The 24945-nt window shown below is 37.8% G+C and overlaps 1 protein-coding gene across 8 annotated transcripts in view; it reads right to left on the bottom strand.

Annotated features, from left to right (window-relative positions):
• The window catches only part of TBC1D5 (TBC1 domain family member 5), a 548696-nt gene that overhangs the window by 149944 nt on the left and 373807 nt on the right, over positions 1-24945 (bottom strand). For all 8 annotated transcript variants that reach the window (XM_049710184.1, XM_049710183.1, XM_049710187.1 and 5 more), the window contains one exon: positions 2842-2984. In XM_049710184.1, the coding sequence (XP_049566141.1) occupies positions 2842-2984 (143 nt within the window). The remainder of the gene's footprint in view (positions 1-2841; positions 2985-24945) is intronic.

Here is a 24945-nt window from a genome sequence, read left to right as displayed (position 1 = left end):
GGTTTTTATCTTGCTCCTTCATCTGCTGTGTGTTTTTCTGTCTTTTCATTTTGCTTATCTTACTGTGTTTGTGGTCTCCTTTTTTGCAGGCTGAAGGTTCGTAGTTCCTGTTGTTTTTTGTGTCTGTCCCCAGTGGCTAAGGTTGGTTCAGTGGGTTGTGTCGGCTTCCTGGTGGAGGGTACTAGTGCCTGTGTTCTGGTGGATGAGGCTGGATCTTGTCTTTGTGGTGGGCAGGTCCACGTCTGGTGGTGTGTTTTGGGGTGTCTGTAGACTTATTATGATTTTGGGCAGCCTCTCTGCTAATGGGTGGGGTTGTGTTCCTGTCTTGCTAGTTGTTTGGCATAGGATGTCCAGCACTGTAGCTTGCTGGTCGTTGAGTGAAGCTGGGTGCTGGCGTTGAGATGGAGATCTCTCGAAGATTTTTGCTGTTTGATATTATGTGCAGCTGGGAGGCCTCTTGTGGACCAGTGTCCTGAAGTTGGCTCTCCCACCTCAGAGGCACAGCACTGACTCCTGGCTGCAGCACCAAGAGCCTTTCATCCACAGGGCTCCTTAATTTGGGATGATTCGTTGACTATTCAGGTATTCCACAGATGCAGGGTATATCAAGTTGATTGTGGAGCTTTAATCCGCTGCTTCTGAGGCTGCTGGGAGAGATTTCCCTTTCTCTTCTTTGTTCTCACAGCTCCCAGGGGCTCAGCTTTGGATTTGGCCCCGCCTGTGCGTGTAGGTCGCCGGAGGGCGTCTGTTCTTTGCTCAGACAGGACGGGGTTAAAGGAGCCGCTGATTCGGAGGCTCTGGCTCACTCAGGCCGGGGGGTAGGGAGGGTCACGGAGTGTGGGGCGGGCCTGCAGCGGCAGAGGCCGGCGTGACGTTGCAGCCTGAGGCGCGCCGTGCGATCTCCCGGGCGAGTTGTCCCTGGATCCCGGGACCCTGGCAGTGGCGGGCTGCACAGGCTCCCTGGAAGGGCGTGTGGCTAGTGACCTGTGTTCGCACACAGGCCTCCTGGTGGCGGCAGCAGAGGCCTTAGCGTCTCATGTCTGTCTCTGGGCTCCGCACTTTTAGCCGCGGCTCGCGCCCGTCCCTGGAGCTCTCTCAAGCAGCGTTCTTAATCCCCTCTCCTCGTGTACCAGGAAACAAAGAGGGACGTAAAAGTCTCTTGCCTCTTCGGCAGGTCCAGACTTTTCCCCGGACTCTCTCCCGGCTAGCCGCGGTGCACTAACGCCCTGCAGGCTGTGTTCACGCCGCCAACCTCAGTCCTCTCCCGGTGCTCCGACAAAAGCCGGAGCCTCAGCTCCCAGTCCCGCCCGCCCTGGCGGGCGAGCAGAAAAGCCTCTCGCCTGGTGAGTTCCGGTCGGCCCGATCCTCTGCGCTGGAATCTGTCCGCTTTGCCCTCCGCACCCCTGTTGCTGTGCTCTCCTCCGCGGCTCCCAAGCTCCCCCACTCCGCCTCCCGAAGTCTCCACCCGCGAAGGGGCTTCCTAGTGTGTGGACACTTTTCCTCCTTCACAGCTCTCTCCCGCTGGTGCAGGACCCGTCCCTATCCTTTTGTCTCTGTTTAGTTTTTTCTTTTGCCCTAACCAGGTACGTGGGGGGTTCCTTGCCTTTTGGGAGGTCTGAGGTCTTCTCAAAATCATACCATTTTTAAATGGGAGATTAGCATTAAATATTCTAAAATCTATCAACAGTATCCCTCAAATCTACCCAAACATTCTTCTCTACCTTCCAAGATGTTTCCTCTTATGATTTCCATGTTCTTCTCGGTTTAGCTCTGACTCAGAAAGAAGGAACTTTTCACTTTGTATGTCAATACCCAAACTATCTGACCTTCAAGGAACAGAAGAAGACCACAAGTTTTGGATAAAATGTGGTGCTCCTGTCACTTACTCATTCAAGTAATTTGGGGGGAATTTAGAAAGTATAATCTAAAATTTAAAGGATATTATTAGTGTTACCAGAGGCATAACAACAGCATCTGGCACAACTGGCATTTAATGAACACAGAAAGAGAACCACACAGCAATTTAACAGTCAAGATTATGAATGACTCCAAATAGTTTATGTTCTTCTGACAAAGTCCTACTCTTATGGTAGTTTTTTATTTCCTACTTCATCATCCCTTTGTGCAATCTCTCCTAATTATATTTTGGCTTACAAATCTGGTTTTGTGAACTGTGGTTATTTTTTTGAGAAGGAAAACAATTTGAGGTATTTTGAAATTTAAAACACGCTTTGCTATTTTCTTCAAGCGGAGGATTATCGGACCATTCCAAAGGGTTAGGCACTGGCTTTCCAGCTCGGCAAGCACCCTAAGGTAGATCGGATGAGGTGGGAATACATCTGCCATTTGACACTCCACTGAGAAATACATTTGGCCAAAATACAACTGAGAAGAAGTTAAAATATCTTTAAATGTAATATTTAACTTTTATTGGCAAGTTGTAGATTCTATAAAAACAGCTCCAAGCTCCTGATAAATATTCCTGAATACTCCCTACCTGTCAGAAGGTGGAGCTCTAAACATATCTGAAATACTGGCTTTTTATATGTATGTTTCACAAATGTGTGTAATGAGGAGATTAAAGCAGGAGTAAAGTCTTTAGAAAAAGGGTTCTGAAGAATATTCCAATTCTCTCAATATAAAATCACTCACATCTCCCAATATGTACATGGTTAACTAACAGAAAGCATATTTAGTATGTTCCTTTGAAACTTCAATATACTGCCTACTATAAAAATATAGGTATGGTAATTCAAAATAAAAGATAAAGTATATTTAAGAAACACAGTTTAAAAAATCAGGACCACTTAGTTGAATGTCAGCAAGGTCATTAACACTTACAAGCATCTCGGATGTAGAGTAACATGGCTATGAAGATATAATCAACCAAACTCAGGCTGAGGCCATCTGCAAACAAGGCATCCCAGACCACCAGAAGATCCTGCAGGGGGAACTCTCGTCCAAACAGCAGCCGTACCCACCGTCTGGGAAGAAACAAAACCCAAATTCAGAAAATAGTACTTTTGAGAGTAATATAAAGAGGAATCATTTTCTCCTGTGACTGTGAAAAAATTATAATTTTTAACTGATCACACCGAGCAAATATTATATATCAAAAATATAATACAGTGAAATCCAAGTTTTAAGCTTTCAAATGAGTTTTGTAATTTTATAACTAGGCCACAATCACTAAACTTTATTCCTATATGTATAAAACACAAGTATGATATTTGAGAAGGGTAGAAATCTTTCATATGTATTAGAAATCACAAATCTCAAAAAGGCAAAGAGAAAAATGAATGCAGTTTGATAGTTGCCTCATACGTAAGGTTATGAATTAAAAAATAACAATATTCCAAAATTTTATATTATTACTGACCTTTTTTTTGTTAACTAGACTTTTGCAAATGGTCATATGACAAATTACTACAGCCAAACAGAAAACTGCATTCTCACATTTCACTCCTATGTAAAAATATTCATTTTAAAATTAAATGTGGAAAAAACAAAAGATATCTGTTTTTGTCAAGCGTAGACAGTTATTTCAAATGAAACATATAATGATACTTAATTTTTAACTTCAGAATAGATATACCTTATCAGTGAGGTTATCTTTCTAGGGGTAGTTTTCAAAACACAGTCAGTTTTATGGCCAGGAAAACGAACACTGGTGCTACAGAGCAGACATAAAAAGCTAATAGGAATACTAAACAAGGTCTGTCTCTAATTCTATATCATAAATAGTAACACCTCAGACTCTGAGCCAATGCTAAGCTATTTATATCTAATTCTTACAAGAAAATTAAAATAATTCACTTTGATATATTTTTATCCATTTACTTCTAATTTTATATATATGGCTATAATTTCCTTACACAAGCCTTCCTCTAGGAACTTCAGCTAGAAATCTGTGTGATTCTGGCACATAGCAAAGACTCAAAAATTCTAAATTTCTAGTACCACTAAATAGTACAGAATAGAGGAGATTCTTTAAAAATTAGTTAAGAGATATTACCTCCTTGCAAAATTCAAAACCAAATATAACCATCTGTGAGGTTAAAGTGAGGCCAAAAAAAAAAAAATTCAAATACTGCTTTTTTTTCAGGGAGTATTACATTTAAGGAGGAATCAAAAAGCTGTGACAAAATAGTGCATAATCACACATACGCATCCCAGTTTATTAGGAACCATATGATCAAATATTTGAGTTCTTTTATTCATATTACCAAATTAATCAACAGAATAAACTATTTTCAACTTCATCTTAAATTATGTTACTCAATTTTTCAGGAAGAAATTTAATGTCTAAATGACATTTATCCTTAAAAAAAATGTTACAGTATTGCTTAGAATGTTTATCTACCTTTCAGTTCTTACCTCACTGCTAATATATGAGAGGTGACTAACACAAAATATATATATGTATATTTTGTCTAATATGCTTGTATTTATGTGGTTTAGAACGAAACATTATTTCTCCACACACTTCTAATTCTTTCAAATTACAAATGCTAATATTTACTGTTTTAAGAAGTACCAAAATATCCCTAAATTAAACAGGTTGCTCTTCTTAATTACAAACAACTAACTGGTCTTGCAAAGAGTGTCGGGGAACCAGAGAATGGGCAAAGCAAAAAGTACCTGGATTAGACCATCTGGGGACCTGTTTAAGGACCTTTAAACTGATAACTATCTATATCTGCATTAGTAAGTGACTAAAATCACTTAGAACATGGTTATTCAGTTATCCAAGTGACACAACTGATGAAACATTCATCAATGAAAAAAACTGATGGGGGCGAATGTATAACATGGTGACCATAGTTGGTAACACTGTATTGTATCATTGAAATTTGCTAAGAAAGAAAGAACTTAAATGTTCTCACCAAAAAAAAAAAAGATAAATATGTGAGATCATGGCTATGTTAATTAAATAGACGGAGGAATCTTTTCACGATGTGCACGTACATCAAATCACAATGACGTATACTAAATATCCTACAATTGTTATGTGTCAATGATACCTCAGTAACGCTGAAAAACATAAGTAAATAAATAAATAAGAATTATCTTGGTTTGACGGATAGGCAAATTTTGGCAATTTGAAAACTGCAAATTCTGACATTTAAGTGATTCCTCCTGGTTCAAATCTGGATGCCAGTACAAAACTCAAGGATCACACCCATAAAACAATACTGTGCCCTGAATGTGGCCCCTTCCCTTCTGGAGGTTATTTTAATGCTTGCCTTATCTGAATAAGCCCATTTGGTAACTGCTGCTGCTGTTTCCCAAAAGACATTGCTTTTGCTAGGCCTTCTTATGTGTAGAGAAATTTTTTTCTGTGTCTTTTCCAGGCTATTGAAAGCAAAATGCCTTTTGAAAAAAGGTGACATCTATCATATTACAATAAACATCATTTATCAAGAAAACCCCCCAAACTAATGAAGGTTAATACACACCACAGATGAGAATACAATGCTATCTTTATCCCTCTTCCTTAAAGTTCAAATTCCTCTCATTTTCTTATGGACAATCACATCCTTGGTTTCATCACAGATAATGCATCGAAAACAAAGGAGTCTACTTTTCAGAAATAATCTATATTCCTATTATTTCTATAACAAAATGCTCAGTTGTTGCCCAAACCCCTTCTCTTGCAGCTTTCCTGCCATTTGGGGTTGTGTTAGCTTAGCTTCAAAAACCACCCTGCAGATACATATGTGCTGCAGTTGCCACCGCAGAGCTGTCAGGAGTGGGGACTGAAGACACCTAGCAATCTACAGTGAATAAAACATGCCTTCAAAATCACACAGAATGTACGTCTTCAGTACTTTTATATTTAATGTGTAATCTGTGATGTGCCGCTTTATAAATATTTTACATTGCTTTAGTTTTGAAGTTTCACCTTGCCAAGTACACTGGTAAATAATTCCAGGGCAAGGACCAAAGTGTGTGTGTGTGTGTGTGTGTGTGTGTGTGTGTGTGTGTGTGTGTGTGAGAGAGAGAGAGAGAGAGAGAGAGAGAGAGAGAAAGAGACACAGAGAGAAATAGAGAGAGAGAGCGTGAGCCAGAAAGTTCTCTGTAAAGAGCTCTGTACACTTTGCTAAGTGCTTTACGTGTTTACCAAGGTCTTGTTAAACTCACTGTAAAGCCACCTGTCACACGACTGACAAGGAAAGGTGGCTAAATTGGAAATGCAGGAATTCATCTGGTTAATGGCAGCATAAAAATAATTCAGGAAGTGGAAAAAAACCCAGAAACACAGAAGGAAAAAATTCATTAATAGGTGCCTAGCAAGTTTCTTTTATATAAAACTGTTAATAAGTTGTACATGCAAGGATATTACATTAAAGCAAAATATAGTTTCCTCTATTTTATCTGAAATTATAGGAAAATTAAGGCCAAATTCTCAAAATATTTAAGGCGTACACTGTATGACTAATGGAACGCTTTGGGACCAACAATGACCTTATCAATAATTTAATCATTTTTAACCCAACTGGGTTTAGTTCATACATATATTCACCACACACAAAATTTCCTGTGCTATTTTGGACTTTCTTCATTGAGCTTAAAAACCAAGAAAAAAATCAGTTCTTTATGGAATGAGTTACCAGTAGAAACAATTTCAGTATGCTTTTGTATTCCTAGAAAGGAAAACTTACTCTAAGAAATGAGGTCCTGTAAAGAAGTCACTCCTAAAATTAACATGCTTTTATTGCAGTTAAAAATATTTAGCAAGAGTTTAAGTTACACTTAAGGGTAGCATTAAACCTTTCTTTTAGCTTCAGTTTAATTGCTTGATACTATTAATCTTGCTTTATGTATGTTACACCTGCAGATTGCAATGCTCGTAACCTATACCTTGTATTATTTGTGATAATACAATAATTCATTTTTTACCAGACTTAGTAATTAAAATCTACACAAGCCAAAAAGACCTTCTGAAGTATTAAATTTGATAATAAACCACCCACAGACAGGACAGTCTCCATGTCTGCATTTATGCCACTATTCTCAGTTTTAAATTTCTGTGTAATTAAGCTGTTATCCCCTGGGGATCAGTGATTCCTGATGGTGTTATTGCTTGGTGAATGACCCATGGAAACACCAAGAGAAATACATTTTTTACTGATCAGTTTATGAAAATGACCAATTTGACTGAGGTTTAAATAAACAATTTGACTGAGGCTTAAATAAACATAGCCTTAATCCAACATGGCTGCAGTGGGTTATACACGCAGAAAGCAATTTATACACTAGATCTTCATTTCTTTTTTCTTCTGAGATATGGGTACAGCCACCTTGGAAGAACAAGTAAAATGGAAAAGGTATATTCAATTTAATTTAACAAACACTATAGAGGCATCTTGAGTAACCTGTGATCACTGGGTAAGCATATTGGAACACAAAAGAGCAATGTTAGAGTTTTGCTTAATGATATTAATTTTGTCTTTTGCCTTCTGTTCACTTGTACTTTTCAAAACTAACAGTTAATTTTTAAATAAAATACCATGCCTGGTAGAGAAGAAACACACAATCCAAATTCTGTGTTTGTGTCAGAGAAAAACAAAAGCAAATCAGAAGTTCCCATCTTTGTGCCTGCCTCCTCCCTTGACTGAATTTAGGCTCTTCTTATACTGGGTTCCTTTGTACTCAGTTCTTTTTGAATTAAATTTACCGAGTTTTCCTTTATGTCAACTCTGTGAAAACAGTCTTAAAATTAGAACCAAATATTGTAGTTATTATAATTAGGGTCACAAGGCATTCTCATCTTTAATTCTAACTTCTTTGGAGAGCAAAGCCACAAAAGATGGAAGCCAAAATAAATCATTTTTCCCCCCCAATTTCACGTTTATTCTTTTTCTGACAGCTCTGCAGAATACATTATTGGAAGATGCTTAGCCTGTTGGCTATTTTTTCAATCTATTTCAATTTGGCCTCCTTAAAAATATTTAGGATCTGCATGTGTTACAGAAAGATCTGAATACTTCAAGCCCATCAAACTCTGCTGCAAAAACTGAAGGAACTGCAACTTCAAATTAGTTATTATCTTTAAGGAACTCAAATTTGCTTTCTAAGTGCTCCTTGTAATACGCAGGTTGAAGCCAGCTTGAATTTGGCTTTCTGGGAACACGTGTTAACCCTAACTTAACCCCCACAGGATAGAGTACACGAACTGTTAAAAGCGTATTTTTGACTTTGGGGAAAATTCTCTGTTCCTTTCAGTGGGCAGTACATAGCCCTTTATTAAGGAAGGTTTCTTATTCCAAAAATAAGTTCCTAATAATTATTACCCATTCGTACTGTAATTTATTCTCTTTGGCAAGGGTCTGAAGCTGTTTTGTCAGAACAACTATAATACGCCCTTTGCAAAAATAGCCTGAATGGAAAGCAGAGCCTTGTGTATCTGTTTTTTCAGCGGTTCAAGATGCTCTGAGAGTGTGGGGCACAGAGGATGACCATCACATGTCTTGAGGCTGTATAATCCTTGAACGTTCTCTCTCTCTCTCTCTCTCTCTCTCTCTCACACACACACACACACACACACACACACACACACACACACTTCTTTCAGAGGTAGACCTGCCATTTGGATTACAAGTATGGTATATCGAGGAGTAATTTTAGGATGTATGATTTACCAGCAAGTTCAAATAAAGCTATTGAAAGGTGGTCATACTCCAATATCGATTTAGTTGTATGAATAGGATGTGCTCTCACTGAGAATCCTATTGTACACTCCAACCAGGGTACAGCTGGAATCATAGCCCTGACTCAAGAGAACATGGGGGTAAAAGCTGCTAAGAAGTAATCTCTCTACCTGATCACTTACTTGGGCTCCACTACAAGTGAGCTACTGGGCATCTCCTTGAGAAAATTACTTGGAAGCCACTCCGACCTATGAATAACAGCATGAAGAATTCATGGACGGTCGGTGGTCACGTTGGGACACTTAATTTTAGGCTCTGTGAATACTAGTGTTTATTTATACTACAAACAAGTCTTACTTCTAGGAAGTCTATAAATAGGCTTTGTTCTGTCATTTTATCTTCAGGAAAGGGAGTTACGAGCAAGTCGGTTTTCTGAAAGAGCACACACAGTCTTCCTAAAAATAATTGCTCCTATCCTTCCCTAATCTGAAACTCATTAAAAAACAAAACAAACCTTGTGCGACTTTATTTTTTTGAAATTGTCATAGGCTATTTCACATACCAATGAAATCTTAGCCTCACTGAAAAACACTTTTCAATTTCCTCTGCATAAATCTCCTAATACACTCATATATATCGTTGGAGGAACTAACATAAGGTGTAACACTAAACTAAGAAATATCATCAGGATCCATGTGATTCAGGGTGGACGTAAGACCGCACGTCTGCAGACCGGTCACACGGCATGAAGAGAGTCAGACTGAGCCCTTTCCTAAGAGGCAGCAGCGGTGCCTGGTTTCTATGACTTCTTACCGCTTACCTGTAGCTATAAGCACCTTCTGGGGGTGGTTTTCTCGGGCCCTCTTTTCCTTCTCCCCCTCCCCGCCATCGCACAAGGCGCCCCGACCGTGCCTAGCTGTGCGGAGGCTAGGACAAGTGCGTCACTCAGGCCTGATGTTTACAGGTTCCATATCTATTCTGTTCCCCAATCACACTGTCCAGAGAGGAAGGCACTGATAAACAGATCCCAGCTAAAGGGGTAATTACTGATAGGTTGGTTTGGTTCCTCTTCCTTCTGCAGCAGATCATAAGCTCCTTGGGGTTATTTGGTGTTGGACAGAGTAGGGGAGTTAACAAATGTTTATTAAATTAATATGAATCCTCCTTCCCAGGTCAGCTCTTGTTAACCAGTGATCTTCTTGATCTTGAGCCTGCAGCCTTGATCTCTCATACGTTTCCTAGCTGCTCATCTGACATTCCCCTGGGCTGCTCTCCTCTCTGTAGGGATCCCTGGACACACATACTGAATAGTAAGTGATCACACCTATGAAGGAATCCATCAAGGCCTCCTAAGCCCTTGCTCTTGGACTTTCTCCCTTCACTTCCTGTACTCTGGCTCCCTGCTTGCCTACACCTCAGATGCTCTGCAGCTGGGGCCTGTAGTCTACTAGGACCCTGCCTTCAAAATGTGATCCTAGGACCGGCCCCAACACTGGGGAGCTTGTTAGAAATGCAGACTCCCAGGTCCCCAATATAGTCCTACTGGATCAGACTCCTCATTTTAACCAGACCTACAGGTGATCTCTGTGTATATTAAAGTTTTGGAAGCCATGGACTAGGTGACAGTTCCCTGTTTCCCACTCATTTTGGTGCCAGCTGTCAGGGCTCCTAAAATCCACCATGCATCCGCGTATAATGTTATTCTAGGAGGAGAGAAAAGGCTTACACTGTTGGATGACTCTTCTAACTAGAGTAATGGTCTCAAACTTTAGTGTGCATCAGACTTGCCTGGAGGGTTTATTAAAAAGCAGATTGCTAGGACGCATCCTCAGAGTGTCAGATTCTGATTCTGAGATTTAGATGGGGCCCGATTGTTTGCATTCCGAACTAGTTCCCTGGAGCTGCTCACGCTGCTGATCCAGAGAATCACTAAATGAGGTTCTGGTTTCTGTTCACATCCCCTTAGTCCTGGGTGGGGGTCTTCTAACCAGCTTACTCATTGGTTTCGTGGACCAATGGCCATGAAACATCTAATGGCTGGGACACCAGGCACACACAGCCAAACCTCTCTTAACGTTCTATCTCTCGTAGTATCTGTAATGCTTGCCCCCAGGAAAACATCACTATAAAAGCATGATCCAATAAAAAGGAGAGACATAGACATTCGGGAAAGGGAGAAGGCCTCCCAAAGGTTAGGAGAAACTGGGCCACTCTGATTTTGCTTAACTCCCAGTATATTACAAGATGAAGAAATGCCAGAACAAGGCCATAAAAATTGTGACATTTTAAAAGTTAACATTTATAGGTCAATATTTTTTTAAACATAAATTTACTATGATGGTTACATACAATGGCAGTTGAAGGCAGAGCGAACACTCTTAAGTTTGAGGCCTTCTGTGTTTAGCCCTGAGTTGATGACTCTCTTGGGTTCCCTGGTGATCGGCTCTAACGAGGTGAGAGTTGGGATGGGACAGGACATGGCCAATAAGCTAGCTGCAAGGAGGGGAGTGGCCAGTGCATACAAGGGGCAGAGAATCCCAGTGCCGCCAGGACCCAAAAGGGCACTCTCCTACTCCCCATGCAGAAGCCCTACAACATTGGGAGCCTGGCTGGATGGCCAACGATTTGGTGTTTTCTCTTCTGTGTGACCCATGAACCATTCTCACCCTGAGGTCCTGCGCTATCAGTATGCTCAGACGGATCTGTCTCTAAAAGAAAACATGCATTTAAAATGTTTTACCTGGAAGGATAAAGAGCTAAACAGTAAGAGATGTCTGCCCCAATGGTATCATTACTACCAGCCCCACGATGACCTGGTAGAAGAGAGATTTCAGGATAAGGGAGTTTCCCTGGAACCTCTCAGCTCTCCATGCACAGTTGAAACAAAGGAAGACCACCCAAACAAGGGCAAGCGGAGGCTATTTATTCAAAGCTTGCTACAGCAAGGGAATCAGCTACCATCACTTGTGTTTGGCAAAGGATCAAAAGCAGTCAGGGGGGTGGGAAAGCTTTATTGGTGAATCACAGAGAAGGCTTCAGGTCTGCCTGATTGGAGGCTATAGGGATGGCGCTGGGCCGACCAGAAGAGGAGCCTCATTTGTGATTGATTTGGGGAGCATATTAGCTTTCTCTGTTTGGTCCTGAGTTGGAAGCAGGCAAAAACAGGGGAGTTGGCAGTCACTGACCAAGTCCTGACTGTTCCGGGCTGATTTTGCTGCAGAGGTTGTGGCTTGGCTTCTTGCACAGGTCAGTGCTCTCTTGTCCTAGATTGCCTGGCCAGTGTTCACTTTCTCATTCAGTCTTTCTTTACCGACTCCAGGCTGCTCGGCCTACGCCCATGCCTAGTCTAGAACCAGCTACAGTTTCAGCTTCACAACATTACTTTCTCAGGTAGTTCTGAAGTCTAAAGGGAGACAATTGAGAGGCAGTGGCAATGGGTGTGTTTCCCTCTTTACAAAGCTTTATGGAAAGCATGAAATAGTGAAACGTAAATTCTATTCTCTATATAATTAGAGAGGAGTTGTGGACCCCTTTGAGAATTCAATCAAGTTGATGAACCCTCTCCCCTAAAATATATACACATCCACGCACATACGCATGTGCAAGCCATTTCAGGAGTTTAGCTGATCCATGGACCTTAAATTAAGAAGTCATGCTCTATATTATTGTTTATTTTACTTTAGAGGTTTATATTGCCATGGAAAGTTATACTCTACTGAAAGGAATACACAGTCTCTTTGCGCCTATTTCAAATTATCTCCTTGCATTTTAAAGGAACAGCATATTTTCTTTCTTCCTGGATTAAGTCTCTGCTACTGAGGAGCTAATCTTTGTGGCTCAGCTGGTTGAACAGCCTATAATTCAGCCCCATATTGGAAAAGTGTCCATGATTGGCAATTCTCACCTTCACTAAGCTGGAGATGGAACAGCAGGGGAGAGGGCAGTGGACATCCTTCACTGACTTCCTCTCCTGGCTCGGGTTAGCCCTGATCTGACCGTAAGTAAGGCTGCTATGAAAAACACCCAGGATCTTCATTTAACATGTATTTCCTGAAATTCAACTGTGTAGCAGGCACTGTGCTGGGCCTTAGACGGGATGAGATGCTGACAACTTTCAATCATTAACATGGAAATTATCCAAAGTAAAATTCTAATTCAGTCAAAGCCCTACCAATCTGGGTTCCCACAGTCACTTTGTATTTTTCTGTGCCCCCTCCCCCTAAGTGCCCCAATCAACCAGGGTATGTTCAGGGAATGCAAACTAATGGCAACATTAGCACAATATAGTTAGGAAGGTAAAAACAATTTAAAACACCACTAAATACATTTCAAAGTCAAGTATTAACTGTTTTTGGATTATCCACCATTTGGGATTATATGTGCCCTGGTTCCTGTCCATTAATGCAGATAAATTAAGAGCGGAATGTATCTGCACGGGGTCCAGCTGACTTACAAGGGGGCAGGAGTCAGTGAGGGAGAAGGGCAGTCAACACCCACATAGCTCAACTCAAACCCTCACAGTTACCTTTCTCTAGTAATGGAAGCAAAATGGGAACAAAAGAGGGTTAAAGAGGGGTGGGCTACTCCACTTTATCCCTGGCTCCCTAGCTAACAGCTGAAGTTTAGTGCCCAAACAACTTTACAGTCAACTCTGTGTGTGTGTGTGTGTGTGTGTGTGTGTGTGTGTGTACATTAAAAAAAAATAGGGACAAATATACACCAAGCAAAAAAAAAAGCATTTTCTTATGTGTAGACTTCATAATTTATAATGGCAAATATCATGCATTTATATGACTTTTTTGATTTCTAGAAGTACTCTCTAAAAGTGGTATTTCTTCAAGTGGTCTGTGGAATATAGGCATTAAAATCACCTGCGGGAAAACTGCATGTTTCAGAGACAGGTGATGACTTTGTTGAGCCTCCAGTACAGAATGATGGCTCCAAACAGGCAGGGCAGGCACCCGCATGTTACAGATGTCCAGAGGTCCCCACAGAGGCCCATGGCCTGGCCTGAGCACACCCCAATCAAAAGCAGATTGTAGATTTAGACAATGATACTATAGCTCCAAGCTCAGTGTTCCACCTACTTTTTTTATAATCCTCTGAATTCTCCTCTATAATTCCTAAAGGATATCTAATTCAGATTTATATTTTAAAAACACCTCTTCACATTCATGTCTGAGTCACAAGACTCAGAATGCACAGCAACTACTCTTGCTATCTATCATCTGTGTGGTCACTAAGTTTTTCTGAGTACAATACAAGAAATGGAGCTTTCTGAAGGACTTATTTTGATAAATCAGGATCAGCTATTTCACTAGCACTCCAGTTACATACAATACAGTGGTAATTACAGCTACAGGACCCTAAAAGATTTAGAGTGCGTCCTTTCAAGGAAACTCATTAAGGAAACTACAGAGAACTAAGAACTTACAAAGAAAAATTAATTGCCACTTTTGGTCAGCCTATTTTAGAAAGACTTATGAGGTCTAGATTGTACATTGGGCTAACGGAGAGAACAGAAACTCAGTGAAGTCTGGCTTACTGAGGGCATCATGGTACATAATATGTTCATAAATTAATCTGCTCGTAAAGCGACTCACATATGAAGCACAAAAACATCCCGTAAAACACTTTAAATTTATTTTTATCAACAATACTCATTTCCTTTCCACATCAGCTAGCAGTTACTGTGGCTGAGAGCTGGTTCTGAGAAGCTACAAATCCACTATCTCAAAGGCGGAAATGCTGCTCTGGCCACAGCCTCCTGTCTTACCAGTGTTCTCACTTCCAAAATTCTTCTGTTTCCTGTGAATTACAGTGAAAACTATGTGGGGTTATTATTTTGTTAATTTTGAATAACTTTTTACAAGGTGAAAAATAATTTTAACATGTAACGGGACATACAGTGAGAAGTAATTTCCCTTACTATTCCTTGATCCACTCCCTCCAAATCCACCTGCCTAAGTGCAGCTAATGTGCTTCCATAACACAGAGGCACTTTTAGGTATGCAAACGCCTTTTAAAAACAGACATGGGAACATACTAAACCATGCATTTAAAAATTTAACAATATGATTGTTAAAATGGAGAGCATTCCAAATCAGCATTTATAGAAATACTTTATCCTTTTTTGTGGTTGCGCAGTATTCCACTGAGTGGATGTATCATGATTCAACCAGTTCTTTTATTTTGATGGCATTTAGATTTCTCCCTTTGTTATTACACATGTCTCCTCTGTATGGGTCTTTGTGCTTGAAAGCACAGTATATCTTGGAAAGAAGGAAATGGTTTACTTCATGTTACCTTAACACTTTAGTTTGATTTTAGACTCTTTGATTACAAAGAGTAGAAGTGAATGATCTCAGGAAAAAAGGGGGCATTTGGGAACACAGCAAAACAGTGGTTTTCAAAGTGTGGTCCCTGGACCAGTAGCATCACCATTACCTGAGAATTTCTTCAAACTGTAAATTTTTGGACATTCCCCACCCATAGCTACTAAACCAGAAATCCTGGCAGAATTTGAACAAGCCCTCTGGGTGATTCTGATGCAAGCTCAAGTTTGAAGCCCCTACTTTAAGAGTTATATAACAGAATACAGTTCTGGGCCCCAAAGCTACCAGGGACCAAGGAAGTTTCAGTGACCTCTTTTTCCATCTCTCTGAGGCTACAGGGAGGTCTCTTTTCCCAGGCAGAAATTTTACTGTAATATTGTCAAATTTACAAAACTTTTTCCTTTATGGTTTATGGGTATTTGAATATTGCACCTAAGAATATAAAAACAATAATTTTATTCCAGTTTTGTTTATATCACTGATCTACCCGGAATTTATTTTGGTGCAAAAATAGAGATACAGTTTCATGGTTTACCAAATAGCTAGTTAGTGCTAAAAACTGTACTATTAAATAATCCATTATTTTTCTATCGATTTGAAATTCTACTTTTATCATACATAAAATTGCCATATGTACTGAGGGTCCTATATGTATTGACCCTTTACCAATTCCAAACTGTTATAAGTATGGTATCTTTACAACACATTTTAACAGGGGATGGGGCTAATGACAAGTTTATTCCAGAACATTCCTGGCTATACTTGAATGTATAAAATTAAAAACAAATTTTTTGTAAATAAAATTTTATTTATGTTTGCTTTTTAAATTGAGGTATAACTGACATAATATTATATTAGTTTCGAGTGTACAACACGATGGTTCAATACTTATATATACTGCAAAATGATCACCACAATAAATCAAGTTAATATCCGTCACCCTACATAGTTATAATTTTTTTCTTGTGACTACAACTTTGAAGATCTACTCTCCTATCTACTTTTCAACATGCAATACAGCATTATTAACTATAATCACATGCTGTATGCTGCATTCCCAAGACTTATTCATTTGACAGCTGGAAATTTGTACCTTTTGTCATTTATTTTTAATTTGTACATGTATATTTTATATTTTTCTATTTTATAATTTTAATGTTTGTTACTTATTTTCCCCCAAAGAAAATTTGTATGTATACTAGTTTGTGTCATTTATGTTTTCTTATCGATTCATAACTTTTAGTTTTAATTCCTTCATTTTGTTTTCTTTAGATTTATTTTGCTGTTATTCTCCTCACTACCTGAGATGAATGTATGATTCACATATTTTTATTCCTTTTTTGTTTAGTAGTTTAAGAGTATCAGGCTAAGAACTTCTAAGAGTATTGTTTTAGTCAAAATCAATAAGTTTTGATCAATATACTTTAATTACCATTAATTTCTAGAAATTATACAATTTCAATTTTGATTTCCTTTTAATACAAGAGTAAGTTTTTTTTTTTTTTTTTTTTTTTTTTTGCAGTATGCGGGCCTCTCACTGTTGTGGCCTCTCCCGTTGCGGAGCACAGGCTCCGGACGCGCAGGCCCAACGGCCATGGCTCACGGGCCCAGCCGCTCCGCCGCATGTGGGATCTTCCCGGACCGGGGCACGAACCCGTGTCCCCTGCATCGGCAGGCGGACTCTCAACCACTGCGTCACCAGGGAAGCCCAAAGAAAGTTTTAATATTTTCAGTGATAGGTTTGTCTTGGGGTTGTTTTCTATTTTTGTTATTAATCTCAAGTGTTGCCGTCAAAGAATACAACTTTCTACTATGTGAAATTTACTGAAGCTTTTCTTTGTGGCTACTTTAAAAATAAATATTCTATGGATACATTAATTTCATTCTCTGTTTCTAGTATATAGAGTTCGATATATATTACCTAGGTCTGACATTCAATGTGAAAAGTTAGGTTCTCTACATCCCTACTTTAGAGTGAGTTGGCCTGATTTATCATGAATGAGGAGAGGTACAAGTCATTTAGTACTACCGTATTTCTGTGTATTTCTCCTTATAGTTCCTGCAACTGTTACATTATATTCTGAGGGGCTTTTTTACGAGGGGGGTGCGGGGAGGTATACAATGATTAAAGAAAGCTCTTCATTATAAACCGTAAACTTTTTCACATTCATAAAATGTTCTCATTTATCTCATTCAATGCTATTTGCTTTAAATTCATTTGTCTGATATGAATATTATTATACCTCATTTTCATTTGCTTTTTTTAGTATGCCTGTGCAAATTGTTTTATTTTCAATCTGTTTCAGTTTCCTTTGCTTTAGAGGTGATTTTCTTAGGGTAGGGTTGGTTTATTTTATTTTTTAAAATAGTTTCCCTTTCAGACCTTGCTGCAATAGCTGATATGACACATAAAACTGGATAAAATATATGAAACACGCAGACATAAGAAAACAGGCAGCACAGCACCATGATCCTTAATGTAAGGGGGAAAAGAAAACAAGGGGATCTCTGTAACTGGTTTTCTGCCTGGAAGTATTTTTGAGAGCACATATCAGGATGGGGAAACCCAAAGCAATGTGCATTGGTCTTGCTGGGTTGAGAAGACAGAAAGGCTGAGGGAAGTCTGCAGGATATGTTATCTTTAAAGGAGAAAGTTACACAGAGAAAGAACCCAGAGGTCTGCACCAGGGGATCTCCTTAACTTTTTCGCTGAATACTAAGGTGTGCGTATGTAGGGTAAAACTCCAGTAGGCTCAGCAAAGAAAAACTACCAGAGAAAGAACTCCTACTGGGGAGTGTAAAAATTGCAAGAAGGTTTTACAAGGCTGGGAAACATCCACGATCTGACTAAACAGGCTTGAGAGAAATTGGTGTATACACAGGGAATCCAGTGGAAATCCCCAAAGTGCCATGTCTTAGTAGTAGGGCTAAACTGGCCCTTGGGTAGAGGATACATTAGAACCATACTTTAAAAAAAAGTCTAAAAACAAGTATCAAAAAGATCAAGATGATCCAAAAGTAAACTCAACATTCCTCTAAAGGAAGACCACAAAATTCAGAAATTCAACAACATAACATTCAAAGTGCACAGCATTAAAAAAACCCACAAATGATGAGAAAAAGTAGTGAAATGTAACATACAACTAAACAACATACCAGAAAGGAATAAGACCAGTTTTACACAAATTCTTCCTAAAAATATGAAAGAAGCAGAAACTCATATTGAAGGCAGCATTACTGAGGTCCCAAAGACAGAAAATGCAGACCAATATCCACCACAAACATAAGCATGAAGATCCTTAACAAAATATCATCAAGTTGTATACAAAAGACAAAGAGATAAGACAGGAAGAAATAAAGTGATCCGTAACTGCAGATGAAATAATTTTCAAACAAAATCCCAAACAATCTATAAAGAAGCTACTCAAGCTAGTAAGTAACTTCAGAAAGGATACAGGTCAATATACCAAAATCAGTTACATTTTTACATACTAGGAATGAACACCTAGAAACTGAAATCAAAAGAATCAGCACCCCCAAATCATAAAGTATTGGGTTGGCGAAAAAGTTCGTTCGGTCAGTGAATATGTTGTTCAATAAAGTTCTTCGGGAAAATGAAAAACGGGTCTTTTGTTTTTACTTAAAACCGAACTAACTTTTTGGCCGACCCAATATTTAGGGATAATAAGTGTAATATTTATAAGCTGAAAACTATCAAAAAATAATGAGAGAAATCAATGAAGACCTAAATAAATGGAGAGATACACTCTGCTTATTGGCTAGAACAGTCAATACTGCAAGATGTCTGTTTTCCTAAAGCTGATTTTATAGACTTAGTATAATCATTATCAAAATCCCAGCAAGATTTCCGGTGAAATTACAAGCTGGTTCTAAAATATGAATGGAAAAGCAAAGGATTAAGAATAACCAAAACAATTTTAAAAAGAAAAAGCAAAATTGTATGAGTCCTACTACATAATTTCCATAATTTCCATTATTACTTAGATCAACAAAACAGAGTACAGAGTTTGGAAACAGACCTACACATATTTTCAATTGATTTTGCTAAAGATGGTAAGGAAAGTCAACTGTGAAAAAATGCTCTTTTCACAAACAATTATGGAATAATTGCACATCCACTATAAAACAATTAAGCTTAGAACTATATTTCACACTTTACACAAAAATTAACTTAAACTGGATAACAGATGTAAAGGCAAGAATTGTAAAATGTCTTGAAAATAAGTAAGAGAAAAATTTTTGATATTGATATATGCAAAGATTTCTTAGGATATAGAAAACTCTAACCATAAAAGGAAAAAATGATAAATTGACCTTTACCAAAATTAAAAATGTCTCTTTGAAAGACACTGTTAAGAAAATGAAAACATGGGCAACACATTGGGAGAAAATAGTTACAAAATATGTATTGAAAAAGGGAATATACAAATAACTCTCATAACTCAACTGTAATAAACAAATACCTCAATTTTTTAAAATCACGAGATGTCAACAGGCACTTCACCAAAGAGATGTGAATAACAAACGTATGAAAAAATACTCAAAATGGTTAATAACTATGGAAATACAAATTACAACCACAATGAGCTACCACTACATAATCACAAGAATGGCTTTTAAAAAAATGACAAAACCAAGTGGTGACAAGGATACAACTGAAATCCTCAAACACTACTGGTGGAATACTCATTTTGAAAAGCAGTTTGAAAGCCCCTTGGCAGTTTCTTATAAAGTTAAACATATATTTACCAAACAAACCAGTGTCCATATCCTTGATATTTATCCAAGAGGAGCAAAAACTAAGTTCACATAAACAGCTGTACATAAATATTTATAGTGTTTTTTTCATAATTGACTCAAACTGCAAAAACCCAAATGTTCTTCAACTGGAGTAAGAATAAACAAACTGTGGTACACCCAAACATGGTAATACTACTCAGTAATAAAAAGCAATGAGTTACCAATACAAGCAACAACATGGATGAATCTTAAATGTCTTATGATAAGTGAAAGAAACCAGACTTAAAAAGCTATATACTACATGATTCTATTTATATGATATTCTAGAAAAGGCAAAACTATAGAGACAGACTGAAAATATCAGTGCTGGCAGGGACTGGAGTTGAGGGAGGGAATGATAACAAAGGGGCGTAAGAGAAATTTTTTAATTGAAAAATTACTTCTAAGTACTGACTGTAGCGCAAATGTATGTTTTTGTCAAGCTATACGTCAAAAAACTTAAATCAAAAGAAGACAGATACAAGCAAACTGAGTCACAAAGACCTTGAACACTAAACAAACAAAACCCAAAAGGTCAATAAGTAAATAATGAATTTTTTAAACCCCCACCCATGTTAGTATTACGAAGTGGGGAAAAATGGTAAAATAGATAAATTCTGTGTGACTGTACTCATTTCCTAGAGCACTAGACATGTAAAGTGTAAGGAGGAAATTTGAGGAACATTAAGTAATCTCATGGAAATATGAACAGGTACTACTACATAAAAATATACTTTATAGATGAGGGGAAAATTTGTCTTGATATTCAGAACACTGATAAAGAGAAAACCTGAAATAACTATTCCAAGACACCAGAGCTGTGTTCTATCTAGACAGGGACACTGGAGGGTAAGAAATGACAAAGTCACCGCCACTTTGGTGGTACTTCAAATTCTGGTGTTCTCCAGTAAGCCTGTATTATTTACCTCCCAGAGTTCTCAAGTGGCTATTCCATTTATTCTGAAAAGATTTTTAGCTGCATTCAGTGGCAGAGACAGAGTAGAGTGTGCCTGCTCCATTTTACCTGGAAACAGAACCTCTCTACTTGAATATTATAAAAAGTCATCTCAAACCGAAAATATCCAACACCAAACTCCTAACCCTCTCACCACTTTTTCTAACTCAGCAAACAGCAACTCCACACTTCTAGTTGCTCAGGGACCAAAAAACTTGGAACTTCCTTTATTTCTTTTCCTCTCATACCCCACATTTAGTCCATCAGCAAATCCTTTTGAGTTTTATCTTCAAAACATATTAATAATCTGACCTTTTGTCACCAATTTTAATGATAGCATCCCAGTCTTCCATCTTGATACCAACTTTACTGATGCTACCACCATCATCTTCTACTTTGATTAACCAAATATTCATTTAATTTCTAAAATTAGTCTTTCATTTAATGAAAAACATACTTGAGGATGTTCAGAAGCACCTAAATACATAAAGCATATATTAACAAACATAGAGAAAGAAATTGACAGTAACACAATAATAGTAGGGGACTTTAACATCTCACTTACATGAATGGACAGATCATCCAGACAGAAAAATCAACAAGGAAACACTGGCCTTAAATGACACATTAGATTAGACAGACTTAATAGATATATATAGAACATTCTACCCCAAAGCAGCAGAACACAAATTATTCAAGAGTACTTGGAACATTCTCCAGGAGAGATGAAATGCTAGGCCACAAAACAGGTCTCAATAAATTTAAGAAGACTGAAATCAGATCAAGCATTTTATTTGACCACAATGCTATGAGACTAGAAATCACCTATAAGGAAAAGAAAAAAAAAAGAACGACAAACACATGTAAACTAAACAATATGCTACTAAACAACCAATGGGTCGCTGAAGAAACTAAAGTGGAAATCAAAAGAAAATGGAAACACAATGATACAAAATTTAAAGAACACAGCAAAAACAGTTCTATGAGGGAAGTTTATAGCAATACAAGCTTACCTCAGGAAACAAGAAAAATCTCAAATAGGCAACCTAACCTAACACCTACAGGGACTAGAAAAAGAAAAACAACAACAACAAAAACGCAAGTTAGTAGAAGGAAAGAATTCATAAAGATCAGAGCAGAAATAAATGATATAGAGACTTAAAAAAATAGAAAACTTCAATGAAATTAAGAGCTGGTTCTTTCAAAAGATAAACAAAAGTGATATACTTTTAGCCAGACTCATCAAGAAAAAAAGAGAGAGGACCCAAATAAATAATATCAGAAATAGAAAAGGAGAAATTATAACTGATACCACAGAAATAGAAAGGATAAGAGATTATTATGACATTATATGCCAATTAAAGGGACAACCTACAAGAAATGGATATATTCCCATAAACATACAATATCCTAAGACTGAATCAGGAAGAAATAGAAAACATGGACAGACCAATTACCAGAAATGAAACTGAATCAGTAGTAGTAATTTAAAAAATCTACCAATAAACAAAAGTCCAGGACCAGATGGCATCACAGGTGAAGTGTACCAAATATTTTAGGAAGAGTTAATGCCTAACTGTCTCAAACTATTTCAAAAAATTGAAGAGCAAGAAATACTTTGGAACTCATCCTACAAGGCTAGCATCACCCTGATACTAAAAGCAGAGAAAGATACCACAAAAAAGAAAATTTAAAGGTCAATATCACTGATGAACATAGGGGCAAAAGCCCTCAACAAAATATTAGCAAACTAATATTTATGAATGCAAGAGTACATTGAAAGGATCATATACCATGATCAAGTGGGATTTCTCCAAGGGATGCAAGGATGGTTCAATACCTGCATATCAGTCAATGTGATACATCATATTATCAAACTGAGGAATAAAAATCATATGATCATCTCAGTAGACACAGAAAAAGCTTTTGACAAAATTCAACATCCATTTATGATAAAAACTCTCAACAAGGTGGGTGTAGAGGGAACATATTTCAACATAATAAAAGCCATGTATCACAAGCCTTCAGCCAACATCATACTCAACAGTGAAAGATGAAAGCATTTCCTCTAAGATCAGGAATAAAAAAAGGATGCCCACTCTCGCCACTTTTATTCAACAAACTATTTTAAGTCCTAGCCACAGCAATCCGACGAGAAAAAGAAATAAAAGACATCCAAATTGGAAAGGAAGAAGTAAAACGGTCACTGTTTGCAGATGACAATATTATATAAAGAAAATCCTAGAAAATGCCACCAAAAACTATTAGAATAAATGAATTCAGTAAAGTTGCAGGAAAAAAATTAATGTTCAGAAATCTACTGCGTTTCTATACACTAACAATGAACTATCAGAAAGAGAACGAAAACAATCCCATTTACAATTGCATCAAAAAGAATAAAATGTCTAAGGAATAAATCTAACAAAGGAGGTGAAAGATCTATACTTGGGAAACTATAATACACTGATGAAAGAAATCAAAGTCAACATAAATGGATGGAAAGAAATACTGTGCTCATGGACTGGAAGAATTAATGACCATACAACCCAAGGCAATCTACAGATTCAATGCAATCCCTATCAAAACTAATGACATTTCTTTTACAGAACTGGCACAAAAATTCTAAAATTTGTATGGAAACACAAAAGACCCCAAATAGCTGAAAAAACCTTGAGAAAGAAGAGCAAAGCTGGAGGTATCATGCTCCCTTATTTCAAACTACACTACAAAGCTACAGTACTCAAAACAGTATGGTGTTTGCACAAATACAGGCACATAGATCAATGGAGCAGAACAGACAGCCCAGAAATGAACCCACACTTATACAGGCAATTAATCTATGACAAAGGAGGCAAGAATATACAATGCAGATGTACACTGCATATATAGCCTCCTCAATAAATGGTGCTGGCAAACTGGACAGCTATATGCAAAAAAATCAAACTGGACTACTCATATCACATGCAAAAGTAAACTCAAATTGGATTAAGGACTTAAAGGTAAGACCTGAAACCATAAAACTGCTAGAATAAAACACAGGCAGTACACTTCTTGACATCAGTCTTAGCAATACGTTTTTAGATCTGTCTCTTTAGGCAAGGGAAACAAAAACAAAAATAAACAAATGGGACTACATCAAACTAAAAAGCTTTTGCACAGTGAAGAAAACTTAATAAAACAAAAAAGTCACCTACTGGATGGGAGAAATATTTGCAAATGATATACCTCATAAGGGGTTAATATCCAAAATATAATATCCAAGTGTTGGCGAGAATGTGAAAGAAAGGTAATCCTTGTGCGCTCTTGGTGGGAATGCAAATTTGTGCACCCACTGTGGAAAACAGAATGGAGGTTCCTCAAATAATTAAAAACAGAACTACCATATGATCCAGAAATTCCACTTCTAGGTATTTATCTGAAGAAAATGAAAACACTAATTCGAAATGATATATGCACCCCAACGTTCATAGCAGTATTATTTACAATAGCCAAGATATGAAAGTAACCTAAGGGTCCATCAACAGATGAATGGGCAAAGAAGATTCGGTATATATGTATACAATGGACTATTACTCAGCCATAAAAAATAATGAAATATTGCCCTTTATAACAACACAGATAGGCCTGGAGGGTATTATGCTAAGGGAAAGAAGTCAGATAGAGCAAGACAATTACCATATGATCTAACTTATTATATGTGAAATCTAAAAAGCAAAACAAATGACCAATTTTAACAAAACAGAAACAGTCACAGACACAGAGAACAAACAAATGGTTGCCAGAGGGGAGGGAGGTGGGTGAAACAGGTGAAGAAACTTAAGAGGTACAAACTTCCAGTTACAAAATACATGAGTCACAGGGATGAAATGTATAGTATGGGAAATCTAGTCAATAATAACATAGTATCATTGTATGGTGACAGATGGTAACCAGCCTTATCATGGTGATCATTTTGTAATGTATAGAAATATCAAATCACTATGTTGAGTACTGAGAACTAACATAGTGTCATAGGTCAACTAAAATTCAAAAACAAACAGACAAACTCACAGAAAAAGAGATCATATTTGTGGTTACCAAAGATAGGGGGTGAGGAAGGAGGAACTGGATGAAGGCAGTCAAAAGCACAAACTTCCAGTTATAAGGTCGTAAGTAATAGGGATGTAATATACAACATGATTAATATAATTAATATAAATGT

The sequence above is a fragment of the Orcinus orca genome, chromosome 5 (assembly GCF_937001465.1).
Source record: "Orcinus orca chromosome 5, mOrcOrc1.1, whole genome shotgun sequence".
NCBI classification, from domain to species: domain Eukaryota; kingdom Metazoa; phylum Chordata; class Mammalia; order Artiodactyla; family Delphinidae; genus Orcinus; species Orcinus orca.
The sequence above is the reverse complement of the archived record's forward strand: the minus strand, read 5'-3'. Positions and strand labels throughout refer to the sequence as shown.